At 41.1% G+C, this 13,697-nt stretch overlaps 1 protein-coding gene across 2 annotated transcripts in view; it reads right to left on the bottom strand.

Moving 5' to 3' along the window:
* LOC139376084 (zinc finger SWIM domain-containing protein 5-like) overlaps nucleotides 1-11,249 on the bottom strand; it is a 46,021-nt gene extending 34,772 nt beyond the window's left edge. For both annotated transcript variants that reach the window (XM_071118253.1, XM_071118255.1), the window contains exon 1: nucleotides 10,748-11,249. In XM_071118253.1, the coding sequence (XP_070974354.1) occupies nucleotides 10,748-11,237 (490 nt within the window). In that variant the 5' untranslated portion in view covers nucleotides 11,238-11,249. The remainder of the gene's footprint in view (nucleotides 1-10,747) is intronic.
* Nucleotides 11,250-13,697: the final 2,448 nt, after the last annotated feature.

Here is a 13,697-nt window from a genome sequence, read left to right as displayed (position 1 = left end):
TGAGGAGGCTATTAATATTTAATAGGGAGTGCCATTTTTCTAAGCAAAAACAGGAACTGGCTTTAACTACTCTGAATCACCTAGACCTAGATATTCACTCCCCGTCTCTGGCGTCGACCTAAAAACTGACAACAGAGCGATGCTAGCGTAGAGTTGCTAGCAGACTCTAAAGCTCTACGATAATAGGCTGTTTTCATCTGTAAAACACCGCACTCACATGAACACCTATGAATTCAGAGAGGACACGGTCGGCTTGGACAAATTACCATTAAACTCAAGACCACAGAGGTGGAATCCACACAATTCACAATGCCATTTTATTCTCTTTTCTCTCGCTTAACTATCAGCAATTGTAATGCTGAAGCACTTAAGAGACATTTCCTATGACAACTGGAAAAGGCTTTACAGAACATCATGCTGATGCGCTCCACAATGAATTGCTATGGGCTGCAGTTTCCGTCTTGTTTATAGTAATAGCACTGCATTGTCAAGAACCTCAGTGCACCACATGTGACCATTGCAATAGTAACTGCCTGTTTTGTAAGACAAAATGTTAAAGGGAAACTGTCTGTTTCTAATCAAAATCGGTTCAAATTACTACAAATAGCATTACTCATTGCCTTTCAGGTCCTGGGGGGAAATTGTTTCATTTCTACTGAAAGGTTGAAGAGTTAGAACTGTAACAGCCCTAGGTCTGTGACATTGACGTTTGTGTAAATCCGTATGAGTTCAATCACTAGTGAATCACTTTAGATTTAAACAAAACTTTCCATACACGTTTGCTCATGGAAAGAGTGCTCAGAAAGAGACTTCCTGGACCTGAATGCCAAAACATTCAGGAGATGGCTCAAAGCTGACCCATTTTGCATATCATACCATAAGGCATCCATGTCTTCATCACTGGAAAAGGTAAAACGGTTGAGTATGATATCATTTAAAAGCTTAAAAACTGTAATAATTTCAAGATTGAAAAATATATATACAAATTGACCTTTTTTTTTTTTTACGTTTACCCGAAATGATCTAAAAAGTGTATTTATTTTTTCCGTGTGTTAACGAACATGTGCTGGAATTAGAAAGCATAGTTGTGAATGAGAGAACCGACGGGCCGCGATCATCAACGCCATCAAATTAGATTTTTTTATCATGGCTACGTGACGCTAATAGACTGCTTGTGCATTGTTACATCTGCAATTGTGAAATGTATAGTTAAAAAGTGTATATTTAGTGTAGTTTAGTGCCAATAATACATATTTGAAAACAATAATGATATGCCTACCGGTGTTGATTTCAATCACAGGCATATAGCCTAGGCAGGCTATGGCTGGGAAACTCGATGAAGTCCAATTTCAAGAGAGAATACTGTTATGTAGAAAGAACGAGACTAGTTACATTCTTTATAAACTGCTCGGGTGTATTAGGTGGCTCCTATAGGACATGTATTTTATTTAACCTTTATTTAACCAGGTAGGCCAGTTGAGAACAAGTTCTCATTTACAACTGCGGCCTGGCCAAGATAAAGCAAAGCAGTGCGACACAAACAACACAGAGTTACACATGGGATAAACAAACGTACAGTCAATAACACAATAGAAAAATCCATATACAGTATGTGCAAATGTAGTAAGATTAGGGAGGTAGGGCAATAAATAGGCCATAGTGGTGAAATAATTACAATTTAGCATTAACACTGGAGTGGTGGATGTGCAGAAGATTAATGTATAAGTAGAGATACTGGGGTGCAAAGGAGCAAAAAAATATATAACAATATGGGGATGAGGTAGTTGGGTGGGCTATTTACAGATGGGCTGTGTACAGGTGCAATGATCGGTAAACTGCTAAGACAGCTGATGTTTAAAGTTAGTGAGGGAGATATAAGACTCCAGCTTCAGTGATTTTTGCGATTCGTTCCAGTCACTGGCAGCAGAGAACTGGAAGGAAAGGCGGCCAAAGGAGGAGTTGGCTTTGGGGGTGACCAGTGAAATATACCTGCTGGAGCGCGTGTTACGGGCGAGTCAAAAGGAACACACAACAATAATTCGCAAGGGCTACATAGCGAACATAACAAATACCACTATTTATCACTGGTGGAAAAAGTATCCAATTGTCATACTTGAGTAAAAGTATAGACACTTTAACTTCTATTAACGTAAGTAAAAGTCTAAAAGTCTTTGGTTTTAAATATACTTAAGTATCAAAAGTAAATGTAAATTGCACAAATATACTTAAGTGTCAAAAGTAGAAGTAAAAAGTATACATCATTTCAAATTCCTTATATTAAGCAAAGCAGACAGCACCATTTTCTTATTTTGAAAATGTACGGATAGTCAGGGGCACACTCCAACACTCAGACATTATTTACAAAAGATGCATTTGTGTTTGGTGAGTCCGCCAAACCATAGGCCATAGGGATGACCACGCGTTCTCTTGATATGTGCGTCAATTTCACCATTTCCCTGTCCTGCTAAGCATTCAAAATGTAACGAGTTCTTTGGGTTGTCGGGGAAAATGTAAAAAGTACAATATTTTCTTCAGGAATGTAGTGAAGTAAAAGTTGTGAAAAATATAAGTAGTAAAGTACAGATACCCCAAAGAACTAGTACTCAAAATGATTTTACTGAAGTACTTTGCACCACTGCTATTTATTATGGATTCTCATGACAGTTACGTTGGCATACGCTAACCAAGTGTATGTAAATTGACTCTGAGGGTATGTAAATTAAGGTCTAAGATACAACATAATCCCATATGGGGGGGGGGGGGGGTTTAGATCAATGACATTTAAGATGACAAAATTACACTTTCCCAAAAACTTTTTTTCTCAATAAATTATCAAACAGCCTTGTTTGTAAGCTTTTAAAATATATAAAATCTCAGCTGTTTATTTTTTCCAGTGATCGAAGATATGGATTTCTCATGGTATGGTGGGGTATACAAAATTGGTGAACATTGAGCACCTTTATCACATGAATGTATTGGCATTCAGGCCAGAAAAGCCCCTTTCTGAGCACTTCTACAATGTCAATAGGTATGGAAGGTTTCATTCAAATCAAAAGGGGTGCTGTCAAAAAGTGATTGAATTCAAATGGATTTACCCATTTGCTCTTCCTCACAGAACAAACAATGGTGACTGAACACAGCTCTAATGGACAGAGTTAAAAGGTCAAATCTAATTGGCTGAGAAAATCCTTGATGCTCATCTTGCAATCTGTACCTCATCCCAGGCATGCGCCCCAAATGGCACCCTATACCCTACATGGTGCACTACTTTCGAACAGGGGCCATAATCAAAAGTAGTGCTCTATATAGAGTATAGGGCACCATTTGGGGCGCAAACCTCAGTCTCTAGAGCAATCAAAGTACAGAGACAGGGCCATAGTTTATCATTTATATGGACAGCCATTAGTAGAGATATCCTTGAACCATACCTTCAGCTTCCAGTAAAGACAACTAATTCAATCAATGAGGGGAATTTCAATAAGAAGCAATGAGGGGAATACTGACATTAAACTCAGACGGAATCTAATAAAAAAAAGCCCAGACAGACAAATGGAAATCAAGTGGCTTTGGAAAACAAAATGTGTGCAAATGTGACCACTACTTTGTGGCCATACCATGCATGGAATCGGTTCGTTTTGATCAATATTCAGTAAAAACAGATGTAGCACATTCATTCAGTGAAACACTGGAAATGGATTGAGTCAATCAAATTAAGAAAGGATCTTAAAGTGCACCAAAAGCTAAAACATCTTAGCAACAATCTCTGTCTCCCCAGCAGAAATGTGCTAAGTGGCAGCAGGTAGCCTAGTGGTTAGAGCGTTGGGCCAGTAACCGAAAGGTTGCTGGGTCAAATCCCTGAGCTGACAAGGTAATATGTAATATGTCATTCTGCCCCTGAACAAGGCAGTTAACCCATTATTCACCTGTAGGCTGTCATTGTAAATAAGAATTTGTTCTTAACTGGGAGCACAAGCTTCTTAACTGACTTAAATAAAGGTTTTTTAAAAAGTGTTTCACACATAGCTGACTGCACAGAGGCCTGTGTTGCTCCTTTTTCTTTGTGTCTTCTACCCTTTGGCAGGAGAGTTGACCCTTTCTTCAATACATTATCCTTCCCTGCAGTCCAGACAGAGAAAATGAAGTTTCCATGTGAACTGGCCACAAAACCCCCCAGCAAAACAAAAACTCAGCTGGATAAAAGGCTTGTATGGGAGAGGCTGGTTGCTCTGTGGCTGCATTTCCTCCTCTCCCAGTTTTATGCTACATTCCCAGCTCAGATGCCACACTCTACGGCAAAATGTGAAGACTGGGACAGAAAGGAAGGCATTGGGATTTTTTTGCTTGGCTACGCACAATCTTATAGCAGCCCAGGATATGAGTTGATAATCTCTCCCTACTCTCTATTCAATGTAATTGTGTATCCCAACTGCTTTTTCCATTCCTTGTCTTTTTGTTACCCCTGATGTTCTTTTGCATTTGTTAGGCAATTACAACCAAATGAGGCCACAATAGACCTGTCTGAGGGCTTACTCTTTCAAGTCTAGCAGCTTTCCCTGTATACTCATCTTACAATGACAGCGATACACCACAGCCAAACGCGAATACAAAATAAAAATCCACAGCAAACATTATTACACATGTGTCTCTCGTCCAGGAACGGGCAGGAAACATTTTGGCTCCATGTAGATATAATAAAAGGTGGCCGGCGGTTGAGGTTGAATGTAGCTCAATAATAATCTCTAAACTGGTCACAATGAGTCACATTGCAGCAGCAGTCACCTTGTGATAACTGTACAATACATACCTGCTGGTGTGAGAACAAACAGCTCGCCATAGAGGCATGACGACTTCAATAGGAACTTTTACAGTTATTTTCTCGAGCCTGTGTTTTGTATTTGACCGGGGAACAGTGCATGTGTGCGCTACGGCAAGCTGTTAGCTCCAATAAAACACATAAAGGCGGCATGTTTAGTGACTGACACGCGACACATCAGCAGGTATGTGCATGGGGCCCGGCCACGGCAGCCAGAGAGGAGTGGAGGTGATATCTAAACCTTACCCTTGGCTAGGAGGTAGAGCCAGCCTACCAATGTGGTGGAAGCTACAAATCAGTGACAGACAGTGGAATGAATAACCCCATTGCTCCCTGTAGCTCCATGTTCTACCACGCTTACACAAGTCAGGCCCGTAAAGCCTATAACAGCTTCTACCCCCAAGCCATTAGACTGCTAAACAATTAATAAAAATGGCTACCTAGGCTATTTGCATTGACCCCTTCTTTACGCTGCTGCTACTCACTGTTTATTATCTATGCGTAGTCATTCTATCCCTACCTACATACACATTACCTCGACTAACACATACCCCTTGTACATAGCCTCATTGTTGGTATTTTAGTGTGTTACTTTTTCTAGCAAATATTTTTGTACTTACTTTTTTTTAAAAGCAGCATTGTTGGTTAAGGGCTTGTAAGTAAGCATTTCACTAAGGTCTACCTGTTGTATTCAGCGCACGTGACCAATAAAATGTGATTTGAAGACCCGTGGGATCTGTGCTGAGCAGTGTGTATTACTGATAAAGTCAACCAGAGGGTATCGCCAGGCAGGCGGTGGGCATCAACAGCAAAGGCAAGGTCGCTTATTATTGATTTTTAGTATGTGAGAATGTACAGAGCCCAAGGTAAATCGTTGCTATGAAACCACTACAGATAACACATGTTAGATGAGAGGGGTGGAATGTGGATGGCGCTGTGGCTGGTTATCATTTAGTTCCACTGTAAACACATGGAAACAAGCAGCAGTACTGGGGGCCTGGGGGAGAATATATGTGGCATGTACGAGGAGAGCTATAGTCAACATGGTCCCTCTTCTACATGGTCTGTACTCCGTGTCAGACACTACAGCTCACATAACACATTCATAACAACATTGTGTAGGCCTAGCTACTATAGAGTCTGTGTGTGTGTTCACCTTTTTCTATCAGAATGAACATTTTGTGCTCTCCCCTGATTAAAGCATTTACATACTTAAGCCCCACCCCCCCTCCCCCTCCCAAATTAATTTACTCCTTTGACAGAGACAGAAAAGGCTTTTAATGACTGTGTCCTTCAAACCTGAGACTGCTAATAACTGTAAAGAGCCGATTTGTTTTACTGATTTTCTTTGAAACTTGCATGCATGGAATTAATTGTCTTGATTAAATATTGTCTGTCTGGGCGTTGAGAGACGGCTCAGAATTAGTGGTCCCTTGTTAAACTTGTATAGGTTCTGAGTAAGATTTGGCCCAGAATACAAAGATGACAGTTAACACGCTGGGAAGACAAAGGGCTTCAGATATATGGGGCTAACTATGAGTAGTGACATCACTGAGGAGCAACAAATTAATATCTGCCTCAAAACCGACAAGAACTAGAAACATTAGGGCACTATAGAATAGGTGTCTGCATCTAAAACAAATAATGGATACTATATAGCTAAGTAATACGTCCAATATGACAGGCACCGATTTACCATCTTGGCTGTAAGATAAGCATGTCCATCAAACAACGCAGGCACTATGGGCTCATCATTAGTAAAATGGGTAGAGTTTCCATTTTGTAGAAGGGAAGTAGAAGTGCCAAAATGTAACAGAACGGGACAGAGAAAAAAAGACAGACTGCTGTCTACCCATAGCATTTAACATGGAATCGACTTGTTTAAAACAACTTATTTTGCAATGTCTCATTTCTAAAGAAGTCACAAAGCACCCAAAAAGGCACGATCAAATTTGGCCTGCACCCTGCCACACAAAAACCCAAGAGGGGGAGTGACTCCTGTTTGAGTCATGGCCGAGGTGCATCATCAATGACTAGGAATGGACCTGGCTAAGTTCAGTCACTTCCTTTTACTTAAACCCTCTCTACAGACCAGAAGCCACACACGGATTTGCAGGAATCTCAAGAGCTAAATTGTTGAAGCATAATCCTGCAGAAACTTTACTTCGCCTCGTTCCCTCCCCCTTTTCGTGATATCCATTTGTGATCTTGTCTCATCACTGCAACTCCCCAACGAGCTCGGGAGGTGAAGGTCGAGCCATGCGTCCTCCAAAACATGACCCTTCCTAACACCTGCCCGCTTAAACCGGAAGCCAGCCGCGCCAACGTGTCGGCGGAAACACTGTTCAACTGAGTCAGCCTGCAGGCGCCCGTCCCACCACAAGGAGTCACTAGAGCACGATGAGCCAAGTAAAGCTCCCCAGGACAAACCCTCCCCTAACCTGGACGACGCTGGGCCAATTGTGCACCGCCCTAAAAGACTCCTGGTCACGGCCAGTTGTGTCACAGCCTGGGATCAAACCCAGGTCCGTAGTGATGCCTCAAGCACTGCGATGCAGTGCCTTAGACCTCTGCGCCACCCGGGATGCCCAGCGTCTCTAGTTTTTATTTTTGTACTGTCTCCATGCACACCCAAAGGACTCTACACACTCACGCACACTGACACTCCAACACACACATAACATGCACACACATTTATACTGATTCTACACACATACAATCTTCATTTACGCTGCTTCTCTGTTTTTCCATGCATCCCGATGCCTAGCCAGCTCACCCATATACATACAGTATCTACCACTCAGTATCCCTGCACATTGTAAATATGGTGTTGGAACTGAACCTGTATATAGCTTTACTTTCTTGTGTACTTATTTATTTTTATTTCCTGTGTGTTTATTGTTCTACCTTGTCTTATTTTTAGTACTACACTGATATTGATTACTGTATTGTGGGGTTTAGAGTTTGCAACAAAGGCATTTCACGGTACTTGTGCGCGTGACATTAAAACTTGAAGTCAGTGAAGCTTCAAAGGGGACCTATTAGGGCTTTATGCAACAACATGGTGAGGTAGAGAGAGGACCGTGCTTATAGCATTCACCACCCCACCACACACCCTCCCTCCTCCCCCTTCTGTGAACAAGTGCTTTTTCTACAGCTGGGTAACAAAGCATGACCCAATAATCCTGAAGCCTGACTCAAAGCTGGAACCTCCTCTCTGAGGACTTTATCAGACTGCCTGGCGTGGGGGGCGATGAGGAGGCTGCTTAGGCATGTGCGGGGGATGGGGGGGGGGATTACACACACACACAACTATCTGTGATTATTCTAATTATGACTAAAGCCCTGACTGAGTAGATTATGAGCACAGGCCAATATATGCAATATGATGAGTTTACATGCAATAAGGGACTTTACCGTGAACCATACAAAGGCATGTATCTGGGCCAAACTGTTATTCTTGTCATCAGCTAAACACACCTATACTAACTCATTTCTCAAATACAAACACTGATCATTTATTTTGTGAGCCTTTGCATGCAAACTATCCTGACTGCAGAGGAGTTTGCGCCCATTAACACAAATAAAAACATGAAATGCACTGAGTAAGGACTTTGGGGCTTACTGTTGCAGCAAGCGAATAACAATTCTGGTGAGAAAGAGTGGTGGGCCAGCCAGACATGAGGCATCGCAGAGAGCTTGCAACAGGTCTGCTCCTGTCCTTGACAGTTGGCTAAACGTCTCAAGGCAGGTAACAAGGCTTTGGATTACTATGAGTTGCGTGTTCTGTCTGAGCTATCAAACAAGCAAGGAAGAAGTCAGAAGAAATCCCAGTCATCAAAGCTAGACTAACTGAGGATACTAAAAGGCAAAACAAAAACGGTCTGTGTTCCACGGAAGACATGTTTCTCCAAAGCTTCATATAAGCAGTTAGTATATAAACAGCCAACATGCCCCGCAAGTCGAGGCCTGGAGAACCAGAAACACTCTATGAAAAATCTAAGTAAGTTTAGGTTTATACAGGGAACTGGTTAGGTCTGGCAGTCACATAGAGCAAGTAGAAACTATCCTAAATATTTTGTAGACATAAGCAACCCTCATCTGTAGCTGGGTATTACCATAGAAATGCATGCACTTCGTAGAAAGATTCGGTGCTGTAAACACTGTTAAAGTTAAGGTACCCCAAATATTTTGGGCATAAGTTAGAAACAAATAGATAATGTTAGAGAGACAAAAAGCACACAAAAACCAAGTGAGAAAATAATCTGTCATAGAAATCACATTTACCTGCATTCCATTTGGTTAATAAAAAGGTAAACACAGGCCTGTATTGACCTTGAGGGGAAAATAATGATTTACTGCTAACTCTGTTAAGTGTCTCACATTATAGCTTATTTTAAAAGGCCAAATCAGACTCCACCGTGCTGATATTGGTTGTGTTTTCACACTCTGCCACACATTTCCTTAGAGAAATCCCTTGAGTTCACAAATTGTCAGTCTCTTGTTGGACACACATTGTCTGCATAATTTAAGTGATTATTTATTTCTATAGGCTATCATATTTCTTTATACCTGGATGAACATTAGGCTTTATTATAATTATTAGAATGGAATATTAATATGTTGTGTTTTTATTATTGTCAAGTAATACTGTACATAAACAATATGAAATCAAAGCATTTCCACATAGATGATCTGCTATAAACTATTGGCCAATAAAAACGTGGTTTATTCTTTTTCCAGTTCTCAGGATGTGTAAACCCACATGTTTATTGGGCTTAGTCCCTAAAACACATGTCAATCAAACCCTCCATTGGTTTAGATTATAATGATCAATTCTTCATCATTTACATGTTATAGTGGCAGACACATGAATTAAACAATATTTCGTTGGAGAGAGGAGCCTCTGGAGTGCACCTTTGTCTAAAATAACCAGTGGTTGCCATTCTGCAGTGATCGCCTTGGAAATGCGAGACGGATATCGATCATCTCAACTGGAAAGCTATTGTGTAGTAGTGGGACTACAAATTTCCCGCTTCCCAGCACAAATATTATTTTGTGAAATTACAAATGGTACAATTTTAATGAATACTTCCAAACTTGGGTCCAATGCGTGGTTTACACTGCGTAAATATTTTCCGTAGACCTACTATTGGCTATGAGTCCTTTGTCCTGTCCAACGAGCAAATAAACAAAAGATATAGGATTTGAATCGAGTCGGCTTACGTTGGTTTAATTATAATAAGATATCCAATACGCGTATTTGTCTTTCACATAAACTACCCTCTATCACAAATAAAGACATATAATCGAGTTGTAACATATGGAGTGTAAAACTGCCGCTAACAGAGATACGTTATGACCCCCACCAGCGCAAGGAAAGGGTAGGTAGCCTTCCATAGCCCTTGACGAGGGAGGAAAAAAAGTGCTGAAATGCTGCCAGCACATAGCTGGGTCGGCTCAATCGACTCAACAACGTAATGTGAAGCGAGTCAATGCTATATCGAGGCTATGGATATGTTACTTCGTTTTAAATCGTGTGCGTAAAACCACAAAAATAGTTACAACTTAACGAACGGCTATAATATCAACTGACAGCCCTTTAATGTTTTAACAGCTGAGCTGATACAGATCAACGTATCCGGCTTCCTAATGAAACAGAGTAGCCTAGCCAGCCATCTGAATTTAATGTAGGCTAGATCACTCCGTTCACTTAATTCGATCCGAACCAAATTAATGTCGGTTTATACTAAAATTGCTTCGACATAGACCAGTTTTTCCATACTTTTGTTTTCATGGAAAAACTTATACCATTACTAAATGCCAGCCTACCCTTTCTTGATCGAGTTAGGGCTTAGGGGCACAGACTAATTTGAAAAGCCGTGTAAGAGGAGAAGAGGGACAGGGGCAAAGTGCTGTGATTGTTCCACTTACCGACTTGTAAGACATTTTCCACACAACCAGTCTCTAAAAGCCGAATGCCCCGACGGAAAGGCAGTCCATCTCCGGTGCCCGCTGCCCCCGTCGTACTGGTAACCCCTCCAGGGACAGCCCCGGATCCAGCGGGAGCCCCTGTTCCTACCGCCGGACCCTCTTCGCCGGCGACGCGGCACTGAAACGACGAATACATACATATTTCCCTTTCGTTCCTCGGAAAAGACCAGTACACTATACGGCGCTGTACTGGCTCTGGGATCCGCTCGAAGCGCTCCTCCACCCTCTCAAAGGCCCATTTCTCCGCTACAGCCTTCGCCGCACAGTCCAATAGAGATTCCGGGCAGCGAAACCGAGAGTTCGGAAAACCTGGACCAGGCCCTGGACCAGGCCCTCGGGGAGCCGGGCGCAAGCACAGTCGCTTGCTGGCCGGGGGTAAAGATAGATGAAGCGGCGGCTGAGGCGGTAGCTCTCCACGTCCCTCCGCCATGACGACCAGATAAACACTGAGGACCGGCGACCTGCTTCAGAATCGCACAACCGAGAGGAGGTCGTCACAAGTTACCACAGCCACAAAGTTATAAACCCCGCCCATTTATACAATTTATCTTCTTAAATGTGATTTTAAACCTAACCCTAACATTAACCACACTGCTAACCATATGCCGAACCCTAACCTTTAATTAAGGCCAAAAAAAGTTATGTTTGTTTTTCAGATTTTTCACGATAGCCAATTTTTACTTTGTGGTTGTGCTATCTAGTGGAAACTGGAGAAGGGGTCTGGGTGTTGAGGGGTTTAACGTCACCACCAATAACAAACACTCCCCAATCACATGGCAATACCGCACTGACAACGCACCACTGCTACCCCCCTCTTTATATGTGTGTGTGTGTGTGTGTGTGTGTGTGTGTGTGTGTGTGTGTGTGTGTGTGTGTGTGTGTGTGTGTGTGTGTGTGTGTGTGTGTGTGTGTGTGTGTGTGTGTGTGTGTGTGTGTGTGGTTGTTGTCCTTCATTATGTGGACCCTAATGTTCTAACAATTCACCCAAATGTCCTGAAAAGGTAGGAAAACAGTAACTTTTTTGAATGGCAGGACTTGTTTCAGGTCTTGAATTGGTTCAAATGCTATGTTAAGCTTAAGGGTTAGGTTTAGGGTTTTGGGGTTAAGGTTAGGGTTTTTGGGGTGAAGGTTAGGTTAAAGGTTAGGGGTAGGTTTAGAGGTTAGGGAAAATATGATTTGTAATGCTCAAGTGTGTGTGTGTGTGTGTGTGTGTGTGTGTCACAGACACACACATCTTTACTCACCTCAACTTTAACCTTGACCTATAAAGTGGAAAAGATTACGATATTTTTTCAAATTTGTCTTAAATAAATATTTTTTTTAAATCTGAAATAAACATGACATGGAAATAAAATGAACACATCCAAGAAGTAAAAACCCTTCCCTCCATTAAATCCATACCTTTACTGACTGAGATTAATTACAAAGACACTAACTGGAAAATTCAAATCCACACCATTTACTTCAATGTTTACAATCCAGCAAATATATTTTCTCAGACTTCTCATTCATTATCAGATCTTGGGAATTGGGAGTCCTTATTCACAAACACTCACAGACATGTCATGACAGAGGAGAGGATAACACAATGTCAAGTGAATTAATTCAATAACATCAACATACACCAAGATATGTCAAATACCCATTTTGTATCAAATTGACACATTACAAGTCATACAGTACGTGTTGTGAGTAATGTGAAAAATAACATATGTAGTCTAATAACTCTTTAGCAGACTATCACCATTTTAGCACTTGGATCATTTTTAGCACTTGTGCACTATTTTCTTTGAAAATGGAAAAACCTGGGGTCGTTCCACTTCAAAAAGCACAAGAAAGAGGATTTCGACACACTGAAATCGTTTATGTATTTAGGAACAGATACGATTAGCATTCCTAAAACATTATTTTGTTGAAATATAATTTGATCTCTGAGAAATTAAGCTAACTGATAGTACCCAAAGTGGCCATTTATATTTATAGAATTCAGATGATATTAAATACATATTCTACCCAACATACATTTTGGACCAAACGTATTCCTACCAATGAGTAAAACATGAGGAATCCCTTCCAAAATAGTAAAAAACCACCTGGACCCCACACCCAATGCCAATCCCACCCCAACAACCATTATACAGTATTAGTTCTCTATGTTTGACAAGTAGTATGAAGCTCTGACTTGGAATATTGCTTCTTCATACTATGTAATGTATTGCCTGTGATGCTGGGGTTTTTTCATTATTATTTACTATAAAGTACTAGTTGCCTGTGTTCCTGCTATACTGCCACGCTGTTTTATTTATTTTGCTGGTCTCTTCTGTTTATTAAATAGATCAAACATTTCCTTTGCAACTTTGGATAGAAAACCAATCACCAGTCATCCTCACAATTCAAGCCAGTTCTCCACGACAGCAATTCAGTTTGTCCTAATAGCAACCTAATGCTTCAACCCAACTATCATTGAATAGACCAACAAGTGGCCGCTCTCTGAGAGGGCTATCCCAATGCAATTCTCAAATGAAGACTTTTCCTACAAGCCCAAAAGTTGAATGGAGAAATGGGCTATGGATTAAAATGTCGTGACAACCCTAATAAAATAATTAATGGCATGGCAGTCTTATGTTTTTCAATAAAATGATCAGGAAACAGCTCTATATGTATTGTGAATAGTGACACTAAACCCTTTACCATTGAAGACCATTAGAGACCATAACATTGAAACCATTAGAACTGCTGTGGCCTAATGGTTTGCTTGTTCAGCAGGAATGGTCTAACAGTAATCCAGACCTTTTTCAAGGGAATAAACCACACACAAAGGGGCCATTTCTTGGACACAGATTAAGTGTAAAAGAAGGACAAAATGATTTGCTTTCATGGAAGACTTGCT

Source organism: Oncorhynchus clarkii, chromosome 20 (assembly GCF_045791955.1).
Source record: "Oncorhynchus clarkii lewisi isolate Uvic-CL-2024 chromosome 20, UVic_Ocla_1.0, whole genome shotgun sequence".
Classification (NCBI taxonomy): Eukaryota; Metazoa; Chordata; class Actinopteri; order Salmoniformes; family Salmonidae; genus Oncorhynchus; species Oncorhynchus clarkii.
The sequence above is the reverse complement of the archived record's forward strand: the minus strand, read 5'-3'. Positions and strand labels throughout refer to the sequence as shown.